The sequence below is a fragment of the Bolinopsis microptera genome, chromosome 11 (assembly GCF_026151205.1).
Source record: "Bolinopsis microptera isolate Bmic1 chromosome 11, MBARI_Bmic_1.0, whole genome shotgun sequence".
NCBI classification, from domain to species: Eukaryota; Metazoa; Ctenophora; class Tentaculata; order Lobata; family Bolinopsidae; genus Bolinopsis; species Bolinopsis microptera.
In genome coordinates, this window is record NC_087082.1 from 10,432,192 (window position 1) to 10,457,699 (window position 25,508).

The following is a 25,508-nucleotide window of genomic DNA, read 5'->3' on the forward strand; positions in this document are numbered from 1 at the left end:
GACCCGTAAAAGCAAGATAGAAAATCAAATGATAATACAAAATTAAAGTAAGGTACATTCATAAAACATGCCTTAATCACCAAGAACTGTGTCACAATTCACATGTACTAATTCAAGACAGCTCATGCCAATGAAAATCAGATCTTGGAAATAGTCGGGCTCTTATCAACCCCAATTACATAACCTAAATTCCTCATCCCCCCTGGAACATACAGCACAGTTCCTCTAAATGTTTCTCCTTAAACTGAGGTGTGATATTAACAAACAGCACATCAGAGAGTCCCTCAGTCACACAGGGAGCCTTGTATCTTGATTTGAAAGTGTTGAACGCTATTCCGGGTACTTGAGCACCGGACTCCGCTATTCTTCTGAACCTGTGTAATGAAAAACGGTGAATAGAATGTGCGCAGCGTTACCAGATGGTCAATATTGCACAGTTTCTTTTAATTATGTCATGTTGATAAAATATGTCACACCACAATTCCCCAAAATATTCCATTCTTTATAATTAAATTTTGCTGAGGCTAAACTGTAATAATTATTGAGGTTGAGCGTAGTTTTTATTCAGTCTCGAATCTCCACGCAACAGAAACCAGTATTAACCTGTTGTTGTGCTTAGCGTGTTCCAGAGTTGTGTTCATGACAAAACAGCGTACAGGAATTTTGTGCTTCTCAGCTAACTCTATGTATCTGAGATGTAAAATGCTTGATCAGCTGTAAACACAGTAATAGATCGATATTTGCATTCTATCATCAATCATGTCTACGAACCACGTCGGCTAGCCGGTAGCCAGTGCAACTCTAGCGTGGTCCGGTGCGCGCGCCATATATGGCGCGTACGTAACATGTGCGCGTTTCATTTTTACACAATGCGTGTTCCATAAGTTAAACTGAAAATAGTGACCGAAAAAGTGGCACACTATTTAACCAGACCATTTATTAGCGATCATTGAGTCAGGATTGAGTTTTAATACCAACATTACCAAACAATCTGCTGAGTACTGGTCCTACCTTTTTCTGGAAGCAGCATCTGGACAAGTGTTGTCGACAACAACACTTTCACTTCCCAACAAACTTCTTTCTATCACCGCAACACATTTGCTGTAGCTCTTCAGTTCGTCTAGATTTACTCGCTCGTAGGAATTGAGATGACGTTTACAGAAACTAGATTTGCCACTACCAGGATATCCCACCATTATTATCATCTGCAATTGAGAGAAAATTAGTATGCTTCCGTAAACAAACAAAAATGTATAGTCATCAATTATTCATTATTGAATTATTGCAAATTCGATTAAAAAACGTACTTAAAAGTGTTTTTCGAATAGTAGCTATTCAATCTAAGTAAAAATTATTAATTGCATCACCTCAGACATTTATTCTGATCACAGCCGAAAATAAAAATCAGTAATTAGGTATTCGCTCCATGAAGAGAGAGAGAAGTAAAAAAAATATGAAAATTTAAGTTCAATCGAACTATAATTTACGGTATTTCGCTAAATAGAAGAAATTAAACCTCTTGATGCGCAGATATAAGTTTTTTGTCCCCTTGAACAAGAGGTAGCTTCTCCGCAATGTAACTCGACATATTGAACGATTTCCAATTCCACTGTGTAGATTCCTTGTGCCCTGTAAAATCAAGATTTAGCTTTTTAGGGTGAATATCTTGGATAAAAGTGTGTGGGAAAGAGAGTTATACTTAAGTGATAGCTGTTTGGTTTGATAAGAATATTTATGAATATTTCGAAAGTTAGCTTAGTTCACAAAATATGGTGTGCCAGATCTTTGGGCTCAATTGATTTCGGTACCAAAAACTTGGGCGAAAAATTAGGATTTGGCGACAAAAAATCTGGGCATTCAATTTCTAGAAACATGGTAATTTTCCCTCTAATGGAATTGAACACAAGATCATTTAACTACAGATATAAGGAGAAAAAATGTAATGCGGAAATTTGGAAGTTATAGATAAGAGGGCTGCCCAAATTTTTCGGAACTAAGGTAGATCGTGAATTCAACGAATCTTTAAAAAATATTTTTAAGTACAGCTTTCAAAAAAAGCAATATTAGTTCGATGGCTCATTTAAACTGTACGATTTCAAATGGTCAAATAACGGAGTAGTTCGCTGTTTATTAGTCTCATGATTGAAATACTGATATCTGGATATTATCCGGTTGGAAGAGACAAGGACAAGTGAAACAAGGAAGTTAGGAGTAAGGGCAAATTTTCGGCGTCAACGCCATCTTCAGGCTAAAGAAGAAGATGGCGTTGACGCCGAAAATTTGCCCTTACTCCTAACTTCCTTGTTTCACTTGTCCTTGTCTCTTCCAACCGGATAATATCCAGATATCAGTATTTCAATCATGAGACTAATAAACAGCGAACTACTCCGTTATTTGATATTTCTTAACCTCGACCGGGAAACCTTCAGTTCCGCAAAAGATCTTATATCCTTCGGTGAACACCTAAAATCCTACGAACAAAAACTGAATTTTCTAAAACATTGTAAACATTGCCATTTAATTCCTAAATTTATTTCGAACTCAGTTCATCTTAACATTAATATTCTTTTTCCTGTGAAACTACCTAACTTTTTAAATTATTATGTAAATAAATTATATACCCACTCACTGAATCAGTGCATTGATGACTTATATTATAAGATCGATAATTGTAAACAAAACATTTATTTGTTAAAATGTAGACTGTCTGGGAGACCAGAGTTTTATGAAATATGTCAAATGTTTAGTGATAACAACCACGATGTTAAGGAGTCATCTAAACAGAGATTGATTCATAAGTTTAATGCTCTCAGTACTCCCACCCACACCTATCAGTCTAATGTGTCACACGACTCCACCTCTACCATCGAGCCACCTAGCAGCAAAGTATCTGCGGTAGGCGTTGTCCTCAACGAGAATGAGACTAACGTCCTCAGCTTAGGCCCCAAGTTCGCCCTAGCACCCCGAGTAGATGAACGCCTCAAGAAAGATGTGCAGATCAGCCTTGCTCAGACCGCCTACCGGCTCCGCTGGAAAACCTGTTTTTCAGATGAGATCCCAGATGATACATGCCCGACCAGCTTCGCATTTATTAAGTCGAAAAACGTGCCATTTCAACGACCGTTTGCTGGTGCTCCACCCACCACCAACCTCGCCATGGAACATCACCTCCGCCAACTGTGTTACATCACTAACACCAGATTAGAACACAGTAAAGTACCCTCTAACCTAACAGCAAAACAACGGGAGGGACTCAAATCCTTGATTGCAAGAAAAGAAGAACTCCACTTCTCGAGAAGCGACAAGGGGGGTGAGTTTGTGATTATGAGCAGTGGAGTACAACAGCAGACTACGCAGAAACATCTGTCAGACATGACCTCGCAAGAAGCGTACACCTACGTTGCACCTACCACCACGCGACAAAATCGGATCCAACCAATAGCAAACCCCTCAGAAGTCTCCTACAGCCGCCTCATCAACAGGGTTACTGAGAGACTAGAGACTGAGAGTAATGTGTTATGGACAGAGATAAGTAGGATGTGTAATTATGACAGCAAAACAGTAGACTTATTTAAATCACATAATACCCAACTACCGACTATTTATTTAATACAGAAAACTCATAAATTTGATTGTAATGTCTTAGTTTCAGATGTAGATATTATTTCTAATTGTAAAATACGTCCAATTGTGTCTTGTATAAATTCCCCTTCTGAGAAGCTTGCTTGGATTGTTAAATCTATTCTATCTCCTCTGCTTAATCATGTTCCATCTCACCTGAGCAATATACACACTCACCTAGAAGAGCTTCAAAACATGTCACATCAACAACTCTCAGGTCTCTCATTCTTCACAGCTGACGTCACAGCACTGTACACAAACATCAACATCAGTGGCTGCATTCAAGACCTCATTACACTCACCGAAGAACATTGGGAAGACCTCGACACCTGGGGTCTAACACTCACGCACATCCACAAGATCCTTGAATTCGTCTTCACCAACTCATACTTTACATATCACTCAAGACTCTACCTCCAGAAAATTGGTCTCTTCATGGGGTGCCAACCATCACCAATAGGAGCGATAGTACGAGTATATATGTTCGAGAGAAGATCGATTTACACTGATTTACACGTCTCATTCTACCGGAGATACGTGGATGATGCCGGGAGTCTAGCCAGCTCCAAGGAAGAAGCTCTGAGGATAGTGGAGTCCATCTCAAACGAGGACCCAGACCAGTTGCTCAAATGGGAAATTGACTATCCGGAAAGCCGTCAGGATTTCACCCCATTCCTCGACACCCAGATAAAGATCGACGAACAGGGAACACTACACCAAAAATTCTACAGAAAGAAGCAGAAAAAGAATATCACACTGCACGCCAACAGCCACCACAATGAGGGAACTAAAGTAGCAACCATCAAGAACTTCTACAAAACGGCTGCTTTTTGCTCATCAACACCAGAGTATGAAGAAGAGTCCATGAAGATAGTAGACAACTTGTTGGTCAACAACGGTTACCAAGACCCACGACGTATAAACAAAACAGGACGACTTCACCCTCTCTCACCTACAACACGTCAAAACCCTTCATCATCAAACATACAAGATACCGACCACGTAACATGCACTCTACCATTCATCAACGAGCCATTTTCCAAAGAAGTCACTCAATTTGCCCTCTCACACAACTTACCGGTCAAATTCATATTCACACCAGGTAAGAAACTCTCAGAGATCTTATGTTCATCACGACCACACGACAAACCACACTGCACCATACCAAACTGTATCATATGTCCACTCATCACAACAAATCACGACTGCAAACCAAAATTTTATTTTTTATTTTTTTTTAGAGAGGCTGGGCCTGGTTGGCCCACGAGAGGATAGCATATGAATGCTTTGCCTACCTCTGGGGTATGGCAGTCCTGTGGGAGGATGCCAGTGGAATCAAGATGTGTAATCAAGGATGATGGTAAGTGTTGTGGGGTGTGTCATGGATAAACGCTTAAGTGGTGGTTGAGTGTGGAAGAGAGAGGCGAAATAAGACGGCGTTAAAATAGTCGCTATGTTACACCTGTCTGGTCCAACTCCTCTGGCACCACTAAGCGTTTAGTGTGGTTTGTAAAGTTGACAATGGTGGAGATGTGTTGGTTGTCGAATATGTCATTGACAGAGAGGTAGTAGTCCCGGAAATATTGACCTCTTATTTGGGCAATAGCCGGGCACTGTCCGAGAAACCAAAATGTGTCATATACAAAGTTACGTGTAAATTATGTCAAGAGCTATATATAGGGGAAACGAGTAGAACAGCACACGATAGATTTTCAGAGCATCGAAGAGCAGTCAACAGGCCTTTAACCTATCCTGATAATGCGTTGGCTGCTCATTATTCAGAGTTTCACGATAACATAGAACCAGATATTTCCTTCGATATTTTAGAAATTAACTTATATAGCACCATTAAGGCCACAGGGGGGGGTCCGAGGTCGATTTTGAGATTTTGAGATATGTTGTAGAGCTCGATCTAAATTTTCAAATGCTTTTGTCCTTACCGAAAACAAAGTTTCCTATTTGAAGATATCGCGCGTTGAATTTTGAGGTTTACCTGTAATTCTATTGTAAATGAAAACTTTAAATGAAATCGTGTTCAAAATCTATCTTCTTTTTCAGTTTATGACTTAGAACCTTGTAACTTGGCAACAATGTTCTTCAAGGTATTTTGAGTTTTTGTTATGTAACGATTTATGATATCTTACTCCAAAGCTGAGATATGAGGTTAACCATGAGTGCGGGTTACAAAATTTTAAATGGTTAACCTCATAAAAAGAGTTAGGAGCAAAATTACAACAATCGTTACATAACAAACTTTTAAATTTATGTCAGGAACATAAGTTCCAAATTTGAGGTGAAATGGATAAAAACTCTAGGAGAAGATAGATTTTGAAGTAAAAAATTCGAGGTTTTCAGGAGAGGCAAAAAACTGTTTTTTATGTTATGTGATTTTTGAGAATTTTGCCTTTATTTGTATATTTTTCAAAGTTTAACTGCTGAAATAACACAAAAACAATAAAAACAAAGCTTATCGTAGTTTTCAGTTGTAATGGCATCAATATTTCTGCCCTCCATTATCGATTTATCAAAAAAATGAGGTTAAATGAGAATTGGTTAACCTCATTTATAAAAAAAAGTAAAATAGCTACAGACAAATGAGTGGTGGCAAAGTATCCACCACAAAAATATATATTGATTCAAAGCATAATGTTTTTTTGCATTTTTTCAGGCCTCGACCCCCCCCTGTGGCCTTAAACGTAAAGTGACAGAAGCTTACTACATTAATTTATTTAAACCTAGTATCAATAACAAAGAAGAGTGCGAGAAGCTTAAGGGATTTCTTTTACAACATATTCAAAGACAAATTTAAACAAATAGCACACGACCCTGCTGTTCAGTAGATATTATGTACTTGGACAGAGTGTAAAACGTGTGTACATCACTATTTTCAATGTAATGTACAATACCATTTGATGTAACCTGTATTCAGTGTGTGTAATTTTAATTTAGCATTTTAACTAGTATAGAAGCATTTATTATATACTAACATTTATAACAATTTTAGCCTGAAGATGGCGTTGACGCCGAAAATTTGCCCTTACTCCTAACTTCCTTGTTTCACTTGTCCTTGTCTCTTCCAACCGGATAATATCCAGATATCAGGATTTCAAATGGTGTGTTCTCGCTATATTGGCGATTTTCATTGCAACGCATTACGCAACAATATCATAATTTATCAGACAAACTTCTCAGCTTGTTGGTCTTGGTTACCACGCTTCGACCCTGTGACTCAAGAAATTCCAAGACCAGCTTGCCCAGTACAAACTTTTCACCTTTAAACTTGCCACAATTTTACATGATCCAATTTTATGTATCTAACTATATGCTCTACCTATTTACAAGAATTGCTGCAGCTCGATTGTAACAATGATAAGCCGGATATTTTAAGAAAGCTCTGACATGTCTCCTGGGGGTCTGGTTTGTCGACAGTTTGACTCCATTCAACTCTGAACACAACAATCCAAACCAGCATGACTTGTTGCCAATTTGTAACTCGCAGAATTGAGAAAGACCCCAGCAGTGCTAATTTCACTCGATTATACGGGAAGACTCTTTGTGTTTTTGAAGAAATTCGGCAAAATTATCAAACTTTTTCTTAAAAAAGTCTCAAAACTTCCTTTTGGTCGCTATTTAATGATATAAACTGGCCGCCTACTTAGTCTTCCTTTCCTCCTCGAAGTTCGATGGTAACAATTCATCGCAAGCGGACTTCGTCTCACCGTTAATGTTCCCCGACTGAAATCCAGTTCCCACCCCTGATCTTCCCACCCCTCCCCCGCCCACTCACGTAAGAGGACTAGTGTAAGAGGTGACTCTACTGAAAACAACCCGACAATCCGGGCAACCCTCTCATTGATCTATTACGTGTCCATGACAATCCCCTATTAGCACTGCTCAGTGCCGTTTTCTGAAACGAGTAACAGCGCCCAATTTACTGGAAGATATTACCTGGATACAACAACAACTCAGTGCCGTCGTATCATGATCACTGTTTCCGATATCCGTTATCCGGGCCCCGTGATTACGGGGTCACGTGATACGCCGATACAGGGTCACGTGACACGTAGTGAGATACGGGTTCCTGGTACCCTGGGCATCCCATTGTTTTAGATCATTATATTCATGTTTGCTGCAAACAAAGCAGATGATGATGAGAGGGCTGAGCTGGTTGTTTTGTAGCCCCTGAGCTCTTCACTGATTATTGGTTTTCCTAATAACAACTGCTAAGAACTCCCTTTGCCACTAATATCAGGCCTTCTCTCAATTTATTTTTTAATCTTATCTCGTTCTGGATGTTTTATACCAAGTGGAATAATTGATTATATTTTGTAGATTGTTTATTTTCCAGATAAGAACTATCACGTGCAGTAACATTCTCTCGTTTGCTAGTAAGTAAAATGTTAGTAAGATATAGAAACACAAACCTAGGAAGAAAGCTTCAGGAGTGTGGAAAGATACTCCAATGTTGTGCGCAAATTCCCGATCGGAAGAGGAGAAATCTTTCCTTTTCTTGTTGCTAGGGTCCCACCCTGCAGTTCTACCCGCTGCATCCCCTGTTATTTTAGTTGTGATGTTTTCAGTTGAAGAACTGGTTATTTACCAAACTTTCCCTCCACCGATTAATACCGAAGAGGAACGCATAAAATTATATTTTTATGGTAAAAATAACGTTGACTGGAGTTTTAGGGCTAACTTACTGACCAACGTAAAAGGAGTCGGTGTAATCTACAGCTACACCGTCGTTATACAGCTGTTCAAACGCAATCCACATTCCTGAAATGTTTACTGGTTAACTTGCTGCTGAGTCGAGCGATTTCAAATATTCCTTTGAATACATGAAATATTCCCCATATAAATAGAAGCTTAATATCCAATTTTCAAAATTTCATTAAGATCAGTTTCGGGAATTCTAACAAATCACATCACCGTGGTTTTACAGTGGTTTTACAGTAAATAAGCTGGAAGTACCTGGGGCAGGTTTACGTGTTGCAGTACTACGGGGAGCAGCCAGCACTTGCACTGGTGCTCCTAGTTTACTAATCGCACTCTCTATCTTAGCCTGAGGTGTCAAATCGTTTAGTAACTTAATAACTTTTTAAAGGTTCATTAATAGAACCACAATTTAACAAGACTCATATTTCACCTTGGGTTTTTGAAATGTCTCACCTGGAATTGCTGGATGGTGACTTTCTTAGCTTCGATACCGTTCTGGTTGGAGATTATCAGCAGTTTGTATCCGTCTTCATGCAATTGTTTTAGTTTGCCTTTAACCTGGTTATTAATCACGGTTAACAGTAATGTATGTTACTTTCCTTGACTACTACCTTTTTTCCTAAGAAAGTATCGATAAAATCTAATATGATAATACATCTTATAAATAATCATTAGGTGACCTTGATATCATACGATGTGAGGTTGACCTTTTCGAAAGAAAACATCAATAGGATTTATAAACAAATAATTGGAAGCACTCATCCATATGCATAGTCCATCACATACCGAATAATAATAGTTTTATAGTTTTATTATCAATAACCGTCAGATATAATCTAATTACGTGGCCTAAATTCATAAAATTGATACTATTACATTGCATTATATTATTATCAGTAGTCCGCGACCAGATGCTTTAATTGTTATAACAATCAAAGTGACTTATTAGGACCAGCTCATAATGCATAATGTTAATTAATGCTAGCTAAGGAATGAAATTTTGTTGATCTGACCTTGCCTGGCCACATGATATCCCAATCGTCAGGATCTCTGGGAAACACATTCCCCGACTTGGTGGTCACGATTGTGTGATCGAAATCAAATGCTGCTATCTTGCTACGTCCTGATGTGTTGAAATTGTGATAAGATCCTAGCGTTTGTACTAATCCAGTTTTATATGTGACAATAACTGAGAAGTGATAAAATAAATAAGCAGAGTTAGACAGGGTAGGTAGATCAGTGTTAATTACCATGTCAAATATTACAGAGAATAAGATCACTTTGTATTTTCCTTTCGGGTTCGGGGTTAGTAAAGTGGGATGAAGACTAATGATTATTGTTGATATCTTGAACTTAAAGAGTAAATTAATATCACAGAAAATCGTTACAACCTAGTATAGCTGGATAGCACGTATCTTATATCTTACAAGAGATCTATCGTATCTTACAAGATCAACATTTAGATATTATTATATCCGGATAGCAGCTACCTCATTCGTCACAACAGACGACTGATTGAGAGGTTGCACTGTAGTGATGACAACTAAATCTCAACTACTTTCGTCAACAGATAGGGAACTTATTAAGAGATCTAGCTTCAGAATAATGCAACAATTAAAGCACATTTAAAGTTTCGAGGTGCAAATTAAATGCAGATTAAACTTGTCGTCCATTAAAGTGACCAACACGTCTACAAAATAAATCGAATTGCTTAAATATTTGATCGCAACATTGTTCATTGCAGTGTTATAATTACTCATTAATGCTCTACAACATAGAACACTAAACACAGGTGTAAGCAATAGTTCCTTACTCATTAATAAAACAGTACATAGACGGGGCTAAAGAAATTATATATTTGGCAGAGTAACAAATCGCTATATTATAATCTAACCCTCGGACGCCGAATTTCTCACAAGTAAGTCTTTAGTAATGATCCAGGAGGTGTTACCCTTGTTACCACCTGATGTTTCGTCAGTTGGCCTACACTGTAGCTTGTCCAGGAGAAAGGCACTTAGTTCCCTCGAGACGTGACTCACAATGCTGCCAGTCGAGACGCTGCTGTCACGACTTGAGACGCTGCTTGTGTCGCGCGACATGCTGTTTAAGACTGGTTTATGGTTCGGTGCTTTTTGTTTGCCAGAGCTAAGTGCTGTCTGGTGCTTTTTGAGGGGTGCGGTCTCGCTGTCGTCTGATAACCGACGTTTTGATCCTGAAGTGAAGGGGTTTAGTTATTGAGTTATTAATATTTGATAATGGGTTAGTTATTATGTTTTCAATATAAATATATTATTAACTGTTATAATAAAGATATTACCCGCTTTGAGAATGTTGCTTCACAAACTTACTAGAGGTCAGCAAAAATGATAGCATGACAAATGAAATTGAGCACGATATAATTACCTTATCTTCACCATGAATACAATTATATCAACACAGCATTTTGAATTCATCACCTAGATTACTTATAAATGTAACTCACAAATTCAAGGTGGTTAAATATTTAATGACCAGTTAAATCTAATCCAGAAATCTAGTGAGATCATGATATTATGCTATTGCTGCGGTTGAGCAGGTGTTTTATTAAGAACGCTGCTGACCCGTGAGTTGCGGCTAACAATTCCGTTCTTTTGATTCATCCTTGTTACCGCTCATTGTTTAGAATTTTAGAGGTTTAACGCCGTCAAGTCGGATTTGAAATCATCAAAAAGGATGATTTGTCTTGTATAAAAGATGTGGCTAAGGATGGAGTTTTAAATGGAGGAGATTATAACTTAACGTTTAGCATTCAGCTAGATTCTAACCAGATTTTAACCATTTACAAGCTTTCATGGCGAGTTTATATTTGTTAAAAGTTTGATTTATTTAGTCACCCCTCAGCGGGCAGTGCGTGATAACACAAACAATGGTTACACTTAAAGACGACTGTTTCAGGCCTTTTATTAAATGATTGCTGTTACCTTTGACTTTTGGCTATGTGAAATAAGGAAACTGTATTTATTGTTTGACTCAACCCACTGAAATGGTCCTGAAACAGCCCAATCTATCCTGTACCAGCTGGAGTAAACAAGAGTGAAAGTGTTACAACAGCTATTAGTGATGGTCATGGTGATATTACTCCGACCGTTTAGTTTTCAGCGTGCGGGTTTGTTCCAATCTGAATCATTTACGGCTCGTTACGGGGCACAGTGTACCACTACCACAGTGTAGCACATGTGCGTCAATGGAATTTCATTTAAATTCTATTTATATTATACCTTTGATCTCAAAGTTCCATCGTTCAAGCTTTCTGAAGACAACTCATAAAAGCACAAAGATTAAAGTCATCGATTATTAATTAATGTTTCTTTAAAGGTTATTGGTGAGCCATGTTTCTTAGAGCTGTTCTTGTAAATCTGTCTCTTCAATCTGTCTCTTCAATGGTGTGGATTGTCGACAGGGGCGAGGTATAAATGCTGGTTTTCATTTCATTTCATATGATAACGCACTCCAAGTGAATTTAATTAGTCTTCAATAAGCTGTAAGTACCTGGTAAGAATGGCTGATGAACTGTGACAACCCAATCACTGATCATGGTACAATATAATATTTCATTGACTCATGACACCATGTGTAGAGCATTAATTATTGTCATCCAACTATTCATAGCTGGGCCTTTTTATCAGGACTTTTAATCATTTAAATTGCATACTTCTCTCGGCCCCAAAAATTTTATTATATTTTATGATATTTATCATTTTTAGGGTCTTCTGAGCTGATAAAACAAACAGTAGGTAGAGCCATTGTCCTATCTTTAACGGTTGTAAAATTATTGGCGAGTAATTATTCTAGACTAAAAACAAATGCCTATCAGACGTTTTTGTCTAGTGTCCACCTGTGAAATACCCATAAAGGATCTAAGATAGGTCCTGGAGGTACAGCAGTGCAATCGGTCTTATAATATTTAACACATCAAGAGTCATTAACGTCTAGGGAAGGGTTCAGTATCGTCTGTACTTTATTGATCTAACCCTCGCCATTTGGTCTAGCCCTCGTCTGGATGTGAGCAGTTTAAAGTACGATATAAATTTAAGCAGTTAAAAGTAGGCGTAGTCTAAATTAAAAAGCTGTTTAAAGTTATTGCCTTCGTTCGAGCAGGTTGAGGTTTTATGACGTCATGATTTCACTCGAAATCTCTGTGTTATTGAGCGTGAAATAACCTTCGACCTTGTGACCAGTTATTAAAGAGCTAATAGTGACACATCAACGTGCCGACTGCCGCCACATTTTAATCTTCATATTGTTTCCTCTCAATGTCAAGCGAACATCTTTGTATCGAAACTCCTTCGTGCCAACTTGTATCTATTTTCACACTTGATAATAATTACATGTTCTGATCGAAGAGGCGCTTTAATAATAATATATTACGCGTTTGGGTATTTTAGAATCTTTCTAGTACTAGACGATTCATAGAAATTTAAATGTAGGCTCTGAACCACTAACTGGCTAACCATATGGAAATGTGGGCCTGAGCTGACAGATTTTAATTTTGAACGCCGAACAGGTGTATATTATTATTATATCGGCGGATGATTTCAAAATCACAGCTCTACGATAACCAATGAGCCATAACGTGAGGTCCGTACTCCGTATTATTACCATCTGCATTTATTATATTTTGTAATATTTAATGTTCAAGATTGTGTATGAATGCAGCCGACATGATTGTATAATTTGTACACCGAAATTTTGGATTTACCGCTGCTGTTGAATAATTCAAATTTAATACCGCCCTCTTGTGTTGACTACTGAACTTGAATCAGTATTTGTCTTCTTTTCCCTTTTTTGCATATCAAAATGTCCATAATAGTACGATGTCCTTAAAAATTATATGGAGCTGAACAAAGTGAGTTGTAGTTGACGAAGACGTATGCTCTCCTGAGGCCGAAGCAAAAGTGTCGGTTGATCAAAGGCCATTATAAGAACTTTTAAGTAATTACCGTTACAATTTTTAAATCTTTTACTTCCTAAGAATAGGCCGTGATACTATTTATAGACAATATATTTATAAACGATTCCACTAACCACCGCCGCAGCTGCGAAAATGAACCAGCGCGGGAAGATCAAAAGTTAGCGTCGCAGTGCAAAATATACAATTATTAAACAGTCGCATTGTCGTTTTACCAAAATATCATTATGATGTAGTAACCATTTTCACTGCCACTTCGAGTTAAATTGTTTCTTTCTATTATAAAGCATAATATTATTCATTTACCTTTAAGATAATTACGGCTATAACTTACTTTACTTTTTACCGACTCTCAGTTAAATGACAGATGAAAGAGGGCCGACTAAGGAAATTTGCAGATCAGAGCTAATTTACTATTATAGTCCGTATATTTTAATAGTGCCAGTCTTCTTTAAAAAAGATTGGATCTGTATCACACCATTCTTTTACAGTGAGTACTAACCGACTGGAAAATGGTACTTTATATCAATCAAAAAACCCATTCTAAAACCCATTAGCTTATTTTTTACCAGTATTCTTGGCTTTGCTACGTTTTCAATCAGATTTCAAAAGCACACTTTCCGCGATTATTTTCGTGTTATCTTTAACATAGATCACGTAACATCGTCTCCAAAGAATTTTGCAAAGTCTCTAGTGGCGAGCAGCGTGTTGATCCAGCGTTGTTTTGTTATATTGCTTTAATGTTCTTGCAGTTTGTACAGTACAGGTCGTCTTGAGGCTTCTAGGTCTACTTAACCATGGTCACGCTGTATAATTTACTAATTCTAATACATTACATAATATTATTAAGCATAACTGATCGATAAGACGAACCTTTTTTAGCAAAAATCTGTTTTTCCCAGGTAATAGAATGGAATAGACATTATATTCTATTAAGTTATTAAATTTTATTTAAATAAAACTTAAAAATAATTTCTTACACATTGAGACGAACCTTTGTTAGCTTGAATAGTGTATCTGTATCTTCCAGGAAGCAACTCTATCACTGATGTTAGTCCAATCCTCACTTTCATATCTTTAGCTATCTCTTCGCCTGAAGTTATTACACTATTAACAAATACAGAGGTAGGCAAAGCATCTTTATGTTATCCTGTTGTGGGCGCGGCCAACCAGGTCCAGCCTCTACCTCTCTCCAAAAAGCAATGTATCTGATAACCAATGGGATTCGATGCCATTGATCACAATTACTGTATAACAGAAGAAATAATAAAATTCTTGATAGGAATATAATAGATACTATCACAACCCGTAATCATCAGTTTTTGTATTAAATCTGCCATGTTCTTATTATTTCATTAGATATAAGGGAATATATTAAAGTGTATGATACTAGTGAGTGGATCAGTGAGTGGTGTCCAAGACATAACTATTTAATAAGACCGCGCTCCGGTCACGTCACTATTGCAACCACCCCACGTGCTCCGCGCATCTGCACGTGCACTAGTCATCAGCACGTGCACTAGTCATCAGCACGTGCACTAGTCATCAGCACGTGCACTAGTCATCAGCACGTGCACTACTCGATGCTTCTCTTATCATTAGTCCATTTAGTATCGATTAGTTCAGTAACTCGTGCCTCTCATCCTTTTTTCTAAATATGAAGATATGTATCAAGACTCAGGACAATATCTGATATAAGGGAGGTAAATGCCATGGTAACCAATGGTTAGGGTTGCTAAACAGCCTTTAATATCCCGCGGACAGTCCGAGAAAGGGTAAGGTTCTGTATCATGGGGCCGGACTATAACTAGTAGCCAGATCAACTTAACAAGAACAATATCTTAATAGCAAAAAGATAAGTGAGTCATTACTCTACGTGACAGTCTGGTAGTCTGGTAGTCCCCCTCCTCCCTCTCCCGTTTAGTGCTTGATACCATAATTTTGGTTAAAACTGGTATCAGGATATTAGTTTAGTTTAAGTAGCTTTGGATTAGTTATAATATCGGGATTTAAGTCAAAGGTTCCATCATTTTAAGGACGTATTCAATAAACAAATAAAAGCTCTGCAAAAAAGGAGGATGGAGCACTACAGGTTTTGTAAATTGACATTAATTCATCTTTTACTTACTTTTGGTCATATTTATCAAATATCATAGTTTTATTTCGTTTGTTTATCACTAAGTTTCCTAAATACATGTATGATTCAGATTATTGATGCCACATCTTCCTATCTAGTTCTTCTCACTCTTCACTAATTCTTATTTCTTGTTAATGTCCCTTTATATCCTGTGTGCTAATATCGATTAAGATGACTGCTAATTTGATAGCTATCATTTATAGATGTTTTGTTAATATTACCACATTATAGATACTGTGCTTTAGCTCTTCTCGGCTGTGTTGACGGAAAAGAAAGAATTTAATTAAATCGTCACCACCGACTGCCCTCTTATTTGTTCAACAATATCTATTGTCTACAGTAGACAATATTCATACATGTTTGCAAGGATACACACACAACACGGATAATATCCAGACTTATCTTTCTATACTCGTTAGTAAAGTATCGCCAAATAACCGATTTGGGAAAGACTTAGTCTCACTTATAAAAACTACGTGCACTTCAACACCGGTCGGTACACTAAACGTCAATTATAGGGGGACCTGTTACACACCCCCACCAAGCTTGTTAGTCATGATCCGTTCCAGGGACGGGAACATGCTCTGATCTGCGGAGAAACAACATGCTCTGCACAAAACCAACTGGCCCTTGTTGTACAGTTCTTGTCATGATTCCAACCAACTGCCAGTCCCTTGTTGTGCAGTTCTTGTCATGATTCCAACCAACTGCCAGTCCCTTGTTGTGCAGTTCTAGTCATGATTCCAACCAACTGCCAGTCCCTTGTTGTGCAGTTCTAGTCATGATTCCAACCAACTGCCAGTCCCTTGTTGTGCAGTTCTAGTCATGATTCCAACCAACTGCCAGTCCCTTGTTGTGCAGTTCTAGTCATGATTCCAACCAACTGCCAGTCCCTTGTTGTGCAGTTCTAGTCATGATTCCAACCAACAGCCAGTCCCTTGTTGTGCAGTTCTAGTCATGATTCCAACCAACCTACTGGCATGCCAGTCCCTAGTTGTGCATTTCTAGTCATGATTCCAACCAACTGGCAGTCCCTTGTTGTACAGTATTTGTCATGATTCCAACTCCTCTTTTTTTACCAGCATTTATATTCAGTCAGGGTGCAACGCCAAAACCAGCATCCGGTAGTAGCTGATCTTTCGTTAAATATAAACCCTCTCATCAACCACAGCCATCATTATACTTGCTCACTTGAAGGTGGTCTGGTACGTGATTGTGGAAGTTTGCGTATCTCCGGGGATATGCCGCGGTGGTGGAGATCAGTATCACCAGATGTTAGGTTCGTTATATTTTATACAGTATTTGATGGGTGTTGCGGAGTCTAGGGTTTATATGTCTTGGTTTAATTGGATACATTAGTCTCCACTTTGCTACACCATCTCGTCTTTTGCTGTATCCGTGAATATATGTTGCTTGTGGACCACAAGTTGTGGTCGATTGAATAGAAAGGCTGTTCCTGATGCCAAAAACTTGGTCGTAGCCTTCCCATTAACAGTGATTTTAAGATTGGATCTTTAACAATACTACAAATCTATAATTATAATTAGCAAGAAAGGTCTAATGGGCTTCCAAAGATAACGCATCTCGTTTTGAGAGGGCAACCTCTGAAATGGTTGTTTGTGAAATAGTTCGATATATTTTGTCTATATTCGGTCGTCTCATGTTTCCTTAATCCATAAATATTGCTGAAACATTTTCAAAATGGTAAGATTCATTACTGCCCCATATTATCATGTTGTGCCTTAGGGGCTAGGGCTTAGCCAGAATAATTCCTAGTCCACGTGGCTTTTCCTCCACGCGAAGGGATGAAAGTATGAAACGCGGCCAAACACGTGCAATACCATCTGATAATATGGTTTAAATTGAAACTTTCATCGCATATTGAACGAAAAAATAGCACAGGAACATAATAGAATCGTAGCTCAAAGCATGTTTAGCTGTTTATGCCGCTGATATGCTTAGTTTGGTTGGAGTCACGTTTGAATTACAAATTACTAATAATGAGGTCAAAGTCTTCCTTTTCCACAATAGTTCCTTTGTCTACGTCTTCTATTTAATGCAGCTATAAAATAGTCAATAGGATTGTCGCAATAGTTTCTATGTCATAATTATATTATTGTGTTCTAAATTCACAGCACTTCACTTAAATTCCAATATTATGTTTTCGACGTAAGCATAGATTTAAATATAATTTTCAGAATTAAACGCCGCACTATTGTTCCAGTGAGTAACAGGTTAAGTGGTCGTTCAGATATTTTACAAATAAAGAAACTAGTCTATACTAGATTTAGACTTTTTTAAAATCTCAACACTTATTTTACTTCGGACATTCCAACAGCCACATTGTTACACAAGTGTGTAACCAGGCAATTACAGGAAGCCGAAGGATTCAATTATACATTAGGCCAGTGACGGTTAAGGTAGTGTGTACCATACTTTCTTCGCCCGAGACTTTGCTGCAATGAGCAGCTCCTCATTTAACCCTCACACCCGATTTCTCGAGTATTTGGCTGAGTGGACCGGGGGGCTGCATAGACCAGTCAGGATCCTTAGCTGAGCGTCGACGACGCTCACCCCACGGCTAGTGACAGAGTTGGGAATCGAACCTGGTACCTCAAGCAATGCCAGGCGGATTAACCAACTGAGCCACTAAGCCGTTTATAGTTAGTTGTCTAAATCAAATAGTTAGTTGTCTAAATCAAATAGCGGGGGGGGGGGGGGGGGGGCCAATGGCATAAAATGGCATAAAATGGCATAAAATGGCATAAAATGGAGACTTTTTCTATGGAGAAAATGGAAAAACCCATGAGTAATTCTCCATTTTCTCCATTTTATGCCATGAATTTTGTCTTCGAAATTTCATCTTTAACACCATTTAACACCTAAATTGGATATGCTAACATGTTTATTTACGCTTACTAGGGGCGTAACAAGCTTATGAAAGCTCATAGTAGGCTACTAGATGCTTATACTAGGTTAGTAGAGGCACACTTCAGGCAAACTCATAATTACTCAAGCCTAGTGTAAAGTTATTTCTACAGGGTACAGCAGGAGTGAGTAATAGGGGAGAGTAATAGGCACTGAGAAGTGAGACCTACATCCTCGACAGTCGAAACAAGCTCGCACTGCAAAGGGGAGGCCTGCCTTCCGAGATCGCATTACCAGGGGGAAGCCTCGAGTCCAAATTTGTGTATCGAGGGGTAGGTGCAGACTTCGATAAACCGAAAAACCAAAAAGATATTTTCGGCTTATAATGAAGAGGGTAGCATGAAACGTGGAGAAAAGTGGTTTTTAGAAAAACTTTGAAAAATTTTGACTTAACAAATTTTCGGCCCGAGTCATTCTCGATACGTACCTCTCGTATCGAGAGCTCCCGATTCCGAGCTTGTGTTGCAAAGGGGAGGCCTGCCTTCCGAGATCGCATTACCAGGGGGAAGCCTCGAGTCCAAAATTGTAATTTCTAAGTCAAAATTTTTCAAAGTTTTTCTGAAAAACACTTTTCTCCACGTTTCATGCTACCTTGTTCATTTTAAGCCGAAAATATTTTTTCGGTCAAAATTTTTTCTGAAAACCGCTTTTCTCCACGTTTCATGCTACTCTGTTCATTATTTTCCGAAAATATTTTTTCGGTTTTTCGAAGTCCACACCTTCCCCTCGATACACAATTTTGGACTCGAGGTAATGCGATCTCGGAAGGCAGGCCTCCCCTTTGCAACACGAGCTCGGAATCGGGAGCTCTCGATACGGGAGGTACGTATCGAAAATGACTCGGACCGAACATTTTCTAAGTCAGCATTTTTCAAATTTTTTCTGAAAACCGCTTTTCTCCACGTTTCATGCTACCCTGTTCATTATTTGCCGCAAATATTTTTTCGGTTTTTCGAAGTCCAGATCACCTTCCCCTCGATACACAATTTTGGACTCGAGGTAATGCGATCTCGGAAGGCAGGCCTCCCCTTTGCAACACGAGCTCGGAATCGGGAGCTCTCGATACGGGAGGTACGTATCGTAAATGACTCGGACCGAACATTTTCTAAGTCAACATTTTTCAAAGTTTTTCTGAAAACCACTTTTCTCCATGTTTCATGATACTCTGTTCATTATTGGCCGAAAATATCTTTTTTTAAAATAATTTTTCTCGAAATTCTAAATTTTTCAGGTTTTCAATGGCATAAAATGGCATAAAATGGCATAAAATGGAGACTATTTCTATGGAGAAAATGGAAAAACCTATGAGTAATTCTCCATTTTCTCCATTTATGCCATTGGCCCCCCCCCCCCCAAATAGCTTATTATATATAATATAATTTATATATAATATATATAATATTTTAATATATATAATATATAATATGCTTATTAAAACAACTATCAGACGACGATAAAGTATTCCAAGTTTAACGGGGCTATAATTATAATCAGATTTCATTTTTAGTCTTATTTTATCAGCTTTATAACTTTTTCTACCGCTTTATCATTGGAAGCCGACGGATCTTCCACCAATGGCAATGCCCACTTCTTTACTCACAGTTTTCCTTACAATTTGTAATTATAAAAGTATTCTATCGTGAATATGTCTATATCGTATGCCTGCCAGAATAATATAAAATGTATTATATTAAGTTGAGTTGTTTTTTGGCGGTGATCCACTGCATGCCAGTTCTGTAATTTTTCATGGTCTTTTATCGGCTAAACTTACTTATATTTATTATTTGATTTTGACGGCATACATTGATTTGCCAAGTTGCATTTTTATAACGTACATACGTATTGTTATTATATTATCGTAACAATATTTTCTAACCGTGTAAAGTCGTGTTTATTCACCTTTAATCATTCTTATGGGGCACAGAACACTGATTAATCAAATCTTAACATCAGCGGTGAAGTACCACAAATACTGAGTACTGACATAAGTATATCTTCACGTCGTTTTGTAAGGACGGAAAGCTTGCTAAGTTCACCAACAGTAGAATTAAGTCCGGTACTTCAGTGAAACCAAAAAATATTCACTTTCCTTTACAATCCTCTTCCAGCCATGCCGTGTCGTCACTATGTACTTGATGTTGAATTTGTTGATCCATGTTATGTTCAATTTTGTTAGTTTGAAGGGAGTAGCATTACAATTTATCATATTGCATTCAGTTCGGCATATTTTATCAAAGACAATCTTCGTCAATTACAATGCTACTTCAAAATCCTCTCGCGGAGCAATGTTCGTCATTTTTATTTCAAATTTGAAATTAAATTGGTCCGGTATAACTTGACTAGATCTATGCAAACTTTTTTGAATAACCTTTCTGGTTCTGGCATTAATTACAGTGTGTTTAAAAAGTCTTTTTAGGATTTACTTTGTCAATAACTTTGTATCCATTTGTCTGATAGAATTTTACAATCAAGTTTAAACAAACAAATGGATACAAAGTTATTTAAAAAATGAATCCAAGCAAGACGTTTTGAAACACCCAGTATATAATATAGTAGTTACTTGTAACTTTTAAACAATAATCCCCTCTCGTGATTACTAGACCCTCTCACTAGCAATGGATTACACAGATCTGACGTTCGCTGTAATATGTTTCCTGTGTTGCATGGTGGGAATCCCATCAAACAGTATCTCCCTCTACTATTTCCTGAGAAAGACCAGGGATATTCCCACTTGTATCTACATTGTCATCTCCTCTGTTGACATCCTCACCTGTATCCTTGTCTTCCCTGTCGGTAAGTGCGATCCTCTATTAATTCATTATCCTACCATTGGAGGATTAGACTTAAAACATAGTTGATTCTCAACCTCTTTTGAAAGTTGGAACACTGTTCTCTTTCAGGATTATCCTTAGCAGGATACAGGAACAGTATGATGTTCTCCAGCAAGTACTTCTGTTCCTTCTGGGGTTTTACCTGGGAGTTGATCCCTTACTACTCAGTATTCCTTGTCTTTGCCCTTTCCTTTCTTCGCACTTTCGCTCTTCTCAAGCCCCTTGTTTACATCAGGAAAAAAGTGAGTCGATCGATATTTTAACTGTTTGTTTCATAGCCACAACTCGCTTCGTCACCAGAAATACAATTTCATAAAACAAAATGTTTCCAAATAGACTCAATTATATATGTATAGTACAAATCATCACTAAAGTTGTTTATCTTTAATTAATCACACATTCCAATCTCTAACACAGCAAAACACTCAGATTGTAGTGGGGTTGATAGCGGGTTACATGTTGTTCCTCATGACAAGACAGCTGATGGGCGTCTTCCTAGGATACAGTAGTTACCAGTACCATGAAGCTGCTGGCTACTGCTGGAACAACATCGCCCATACCCAGTACCGGGTTAGTAACCAAGCTAATTATAAGCAGCAACTCTTCTTAAAAATTCAACATATCAATAGTTGTAGAAGATTATTTGCATTATATATTGACTCAGCTAGTTAAATTATACCATTGTAATACTGACATAATATTAATTTTTCCTTTAGCATGTTATTAACCAGATATAATTAACCATCCCTAACCTCACACCTTCTGTTCAGGTGTCAAACGAAGTGTTCTCCACACTCCAGCTAGCATTCCCCATAATCCCCATCGCAGTCAGCTGCATCACCTCCACTGTCGTCATCCTGTTCTCGGTAAGAGTCTCCCGGAGCTCCTCCGCCGTCACCAAGATGAAGAAGAAAGCAACTGTGACCATCATCATAGTCACCACCGTCTACATCATCTTCAACCTGCCCGTTTTTCTCAACTATGTCAGGTTCATTGTAACGGTGTACGGTAAGCAAAAAGACATCCAGAACGTGTTCCTGGCGAAGTACATCTGGTTGCTGACCTACATCATCACAGTGGCCCTCAACTCCCTGGTGAACCCCTTGATTTACGTGCTGCGCATGCGCAGGTTCAGAGCAGAGGCTCTTAACATCTTCAAGAAACAACCGGTAATGACCTACAACGCACACAGCCACACGGATACAACAAACAACGTGGTGTTAGCAAACAGGAACGCGATGAACAACAACAACTCCACCCGCTCCTGTGCGACTGTCTCCACCTTCCCGACCAATCAGGACAGTTTGAAGAGTACTCCCTCACACAGTCTCTCACTGAGGAAACCCTCTGTCTGCTCTGTGGGGCTAGGGACAGCTGACATCAGAGCTGACCCTCCAACAGCGATGGTGGATGTCTCCAGAACAAAGAGCATTCCCTGAGAGTACACTCAATTAAAGGGGTGATCTTCAGTTGCTCCAAAGCTCGAACGTGCTAATCTAGAAAAAGGAAAAGGACCAATGAACGGTAAGGAAATAACATCCGTAAGAAACAGAGGAGAGGGAGATAAAAGAATCAAGAAATGCGATGGTCGCAGATCAGGTTGAGTAACATGACGGTGGAAAAAAGGTACGAGACCATGCCTGCAATAATTCAATAAAAGACAATTTTCTGTGAACAGATTCATAACTGACAGTTCATAGGTACCTAGGTATTATACATTAAACTATCAGTGTATCACTGCTTAATTAATAATCATAAGATTAATCATTTAAAGATAATGACCTTATATGGTCAAGTTCGGAGACAACCTGTACATTTTTTACTTTTTTAGAAGTGTGTGGTGGAGCCAGCTCAACACAGAATGAAACTCCCTGATTATATGGCTGACAAGACATTTTTCAGGACTTTTTCTGAGTAAAAAAAAAATTAAAAGGTTGAACGGTTGAGCAGATACAGGTGGTATTAAACAAACCCTTAAAAGGTGGAGATTTAAGGTGGAGACTGGCTCTGGTTGAAGAAACTTTTGATTAAGGTGGAAAACGTTATTGGTAACACAAACTACATCAAATTTGCAATCTGATGGTTTTGTCAATATTTTATTTAAGTGCTCAACCGAGGTGGAGAAATTAAATGCACTTTTCAAAGCTGCTCAATCGGGGGTGGAGAAAGGTTTAGAGAGTTCTAGGTTAGCTAGAGAGTTGCGTCTCGGCCTTTTCTACTTCCCGTTAAATATTGTTTTTTCCATTGACGCTCAACAGGGTGGAGATCTTTCATTAAGAAACAGTAAAAAGCCTGTCAAACATGCCTAAATTCATTGGTTTTATCACTAATTCTAATCTGCTCTGTTAACTGCTACTGTAGGGGATCATAAAACTGTTACCCCTTCTGTCTTAAAGCAAAGTGTTCTAGCAAATGAAAAGTTGTGAAAAGGTATTCAACAAGGTGGAGAAATTGTTGATTAAACATTAAAACATTAAAAAATGCATTAAAACTGGCCCCACCGGGTTGAGTTGAGCTTTCGCAGTTGATTTCTGGAAGAAATAACATTGGGTGACACTTTAGCATGTATACAACTCATCAAACTAGCCATCAACCACTCAACTGCGGTGGAGAACCTTGACTTCTGAGGTCAAATTTACGCCCAAATTTGCCAAATTTGAGTCTCCACCTATGTTGAGTGTACTTTTCAGCAAGGATGCCTTGTAATATGAGTTGGTAGATGATTTAGAATCATTGGTATTGCAAATGGACTGCCACAGTCACTCTACAGCTCCTAAACTACAGAATAACAGATTTTGAACTGCATGTTATGCTGTCTCCACCTCGGTTGAGCCGATTCTGAGGATCCTATTCTATGAAATATGATTGGTATAACCCATAATATTAAATATTAGGACTTTGGAGCAATTAAAAAGCATGAGAGGGTTAGTTCTAGTCACTTATATTAGCTCATGTAGTCAGTGAACTGCTCCACCTGTGTTGAGCAGACAAACCTGCTCAACCGGCACTTTTTGAGTACCCACCTGTCTTACGTAACGTTAAATTGTGAAATTTGGAGTAAATATTTTTTTCATAAGTGATTTACAGTTCATTTATTTTTGTAATTTTCAGGTGGCCACTGTCTCCACCAAGGTTGAGTTATTTAAATTTTGAACCCAGATATCATTATAGAAAGGTTAGGAGTATAATATCTGAAGAGCCTGTACCCCTTGGACTGTCAGAGGAATTATAATTAATTTTACCGTTTATGGCAGTGAGATGAGTGTAATTAGTGACTGATTTTATGTACAGGTTGTCTCCGAACTTGACCATATGCAGTAATGCAGATGGAATGTTCAAATAGTTGATTTTAATCGAATTGAAAATATTGTTTACTGTACCTTGTATTACTATTATTGTTTAATGTAAACTGACAAAACTTGTTAATTTATTTCTTTATTTGTTATCTTAAATGTTAGGATTCAATCATAATATGAGCTCTCATCTTCTAAATTGGTCACATTAATATTTTACATTGTTTATATTTAAATACGTTTCACTTTTATTAAAAACAATCGATAAAGCCGGTTGAGTAAACCTTAAATTCACGAACGTATAAACCTCACTAACCGTTGATAACAGCTGGATGTTTTCCCAGTTGCTTGCACAGAACGATTTGTTTGGAAGGTTGGTATTTGAGTAATGTGTGCAGTTTAGACACACTCTTATCTGATATACCCGTATCAGTAGTTCTACCTGATAAATGTTAGCTATTGTGTTATATTTGTATATTTAAATGATATCGCTATATTCCCCGCAATATTGGGAGCATATGTTTTTATTTGCAGTTTATCGTAATTATATGAAATAGCGATAAACCGTTTAATTAAGATTACTTAAAATTTTATTTCTATAATATTGATAGTTTTAAACTAATCACAACACTACAAATCTATTACATTTATTGAGGACGTTACAGAAGGAATTGATTTAATGTATGTAGTTGGAGGAGTCCTAACTCTCCTCACGTCAGAAAATGGCGTTTCTCTTGTACCAAATATTATTATGTTGTATAATTTAATATTTACCTAACGCTACCACTTCGTTAGGAGGCAGTTCTATATCATTGTGAAGATCGTCAGAACTGGACACATACCATTTCATTTTCTTGTCACCTGTGATATCTCAAGTCGATGAGCTGCAATTTATGTAAGCTTGAAGTTTTGAGTATACAATTGCTGTTCATTCGGGCCGTACAAATCTATACGATGCAGTAATTTTGGGTCAACCTGTATGATCATTAATTATCATTAAAGTGTTCAAGATAAAATCAATTATGATACTTAGTATT

At 37.9% G+C, this 25,508-nt stretch overlaps 1 protein-coding gene across 1 annotated transcript; it reads right to left on the minus strand.

The window, feature by feature from the left end:
* Positions 1–5: 5 nt before the first annotated feature.
* LOC134823764 (uncharacterized protein F21D5.5-like) lies at positions 6–25,328 on the minus strand. Its single transcript, XM_063835318.1, has 13 exons — positions 25,246–25,328; positions 24,788–24,913; positions 14,277–14,375; positions 10,229–10,546; positions 9,348–9,457; positions 8,788–8,892; positions 8,590–8,680; positions 8,323–8,394; positions 8,046–8,174; positions 1,517–1,629; positions 1,012–1,205; positions 604–690; positions 6–374 (listed from the first exon to the last, which is right to left on the minus strand). The coding sequence occupies exons 1-13, from the start codon at positions 25,319–25,321 to the stop codon at positions 194–196; spliced, it is 1,701 nt and encodes a 566-aa protein (XP_063691388.1). The 5' UTR covers positions 25,322–25,328; the 3' UTR covers positions 6–193.
* Positions 25,329–25,508: the final 180 nt, after the last annotated feature.

Bases quoted from the DNA above. Each gene is read 5' to 3' on its own strand.
- LOC134823764 (XM_063835318.1), bottom strand. From the start codon at position 25,321: ATGAAATGGTATGTGTCCAGTTCTGACGATCTTCACAATGATATAGAA. The intron at 8,681-8,787 runs GTGAGACATTTC...TTGACACCTCAG, and splicing joins TCACCATCCAGCAATTCCAG to GCTAAGATAGAGAGTGCGAT. The intron at 8,395-8,589 runs GTACTTCCAGCT...TAAACATTTCAG, and splicing joins AACACGTAAACCTGCCCCAG to GAATGTGGATTGCGTTTGAA.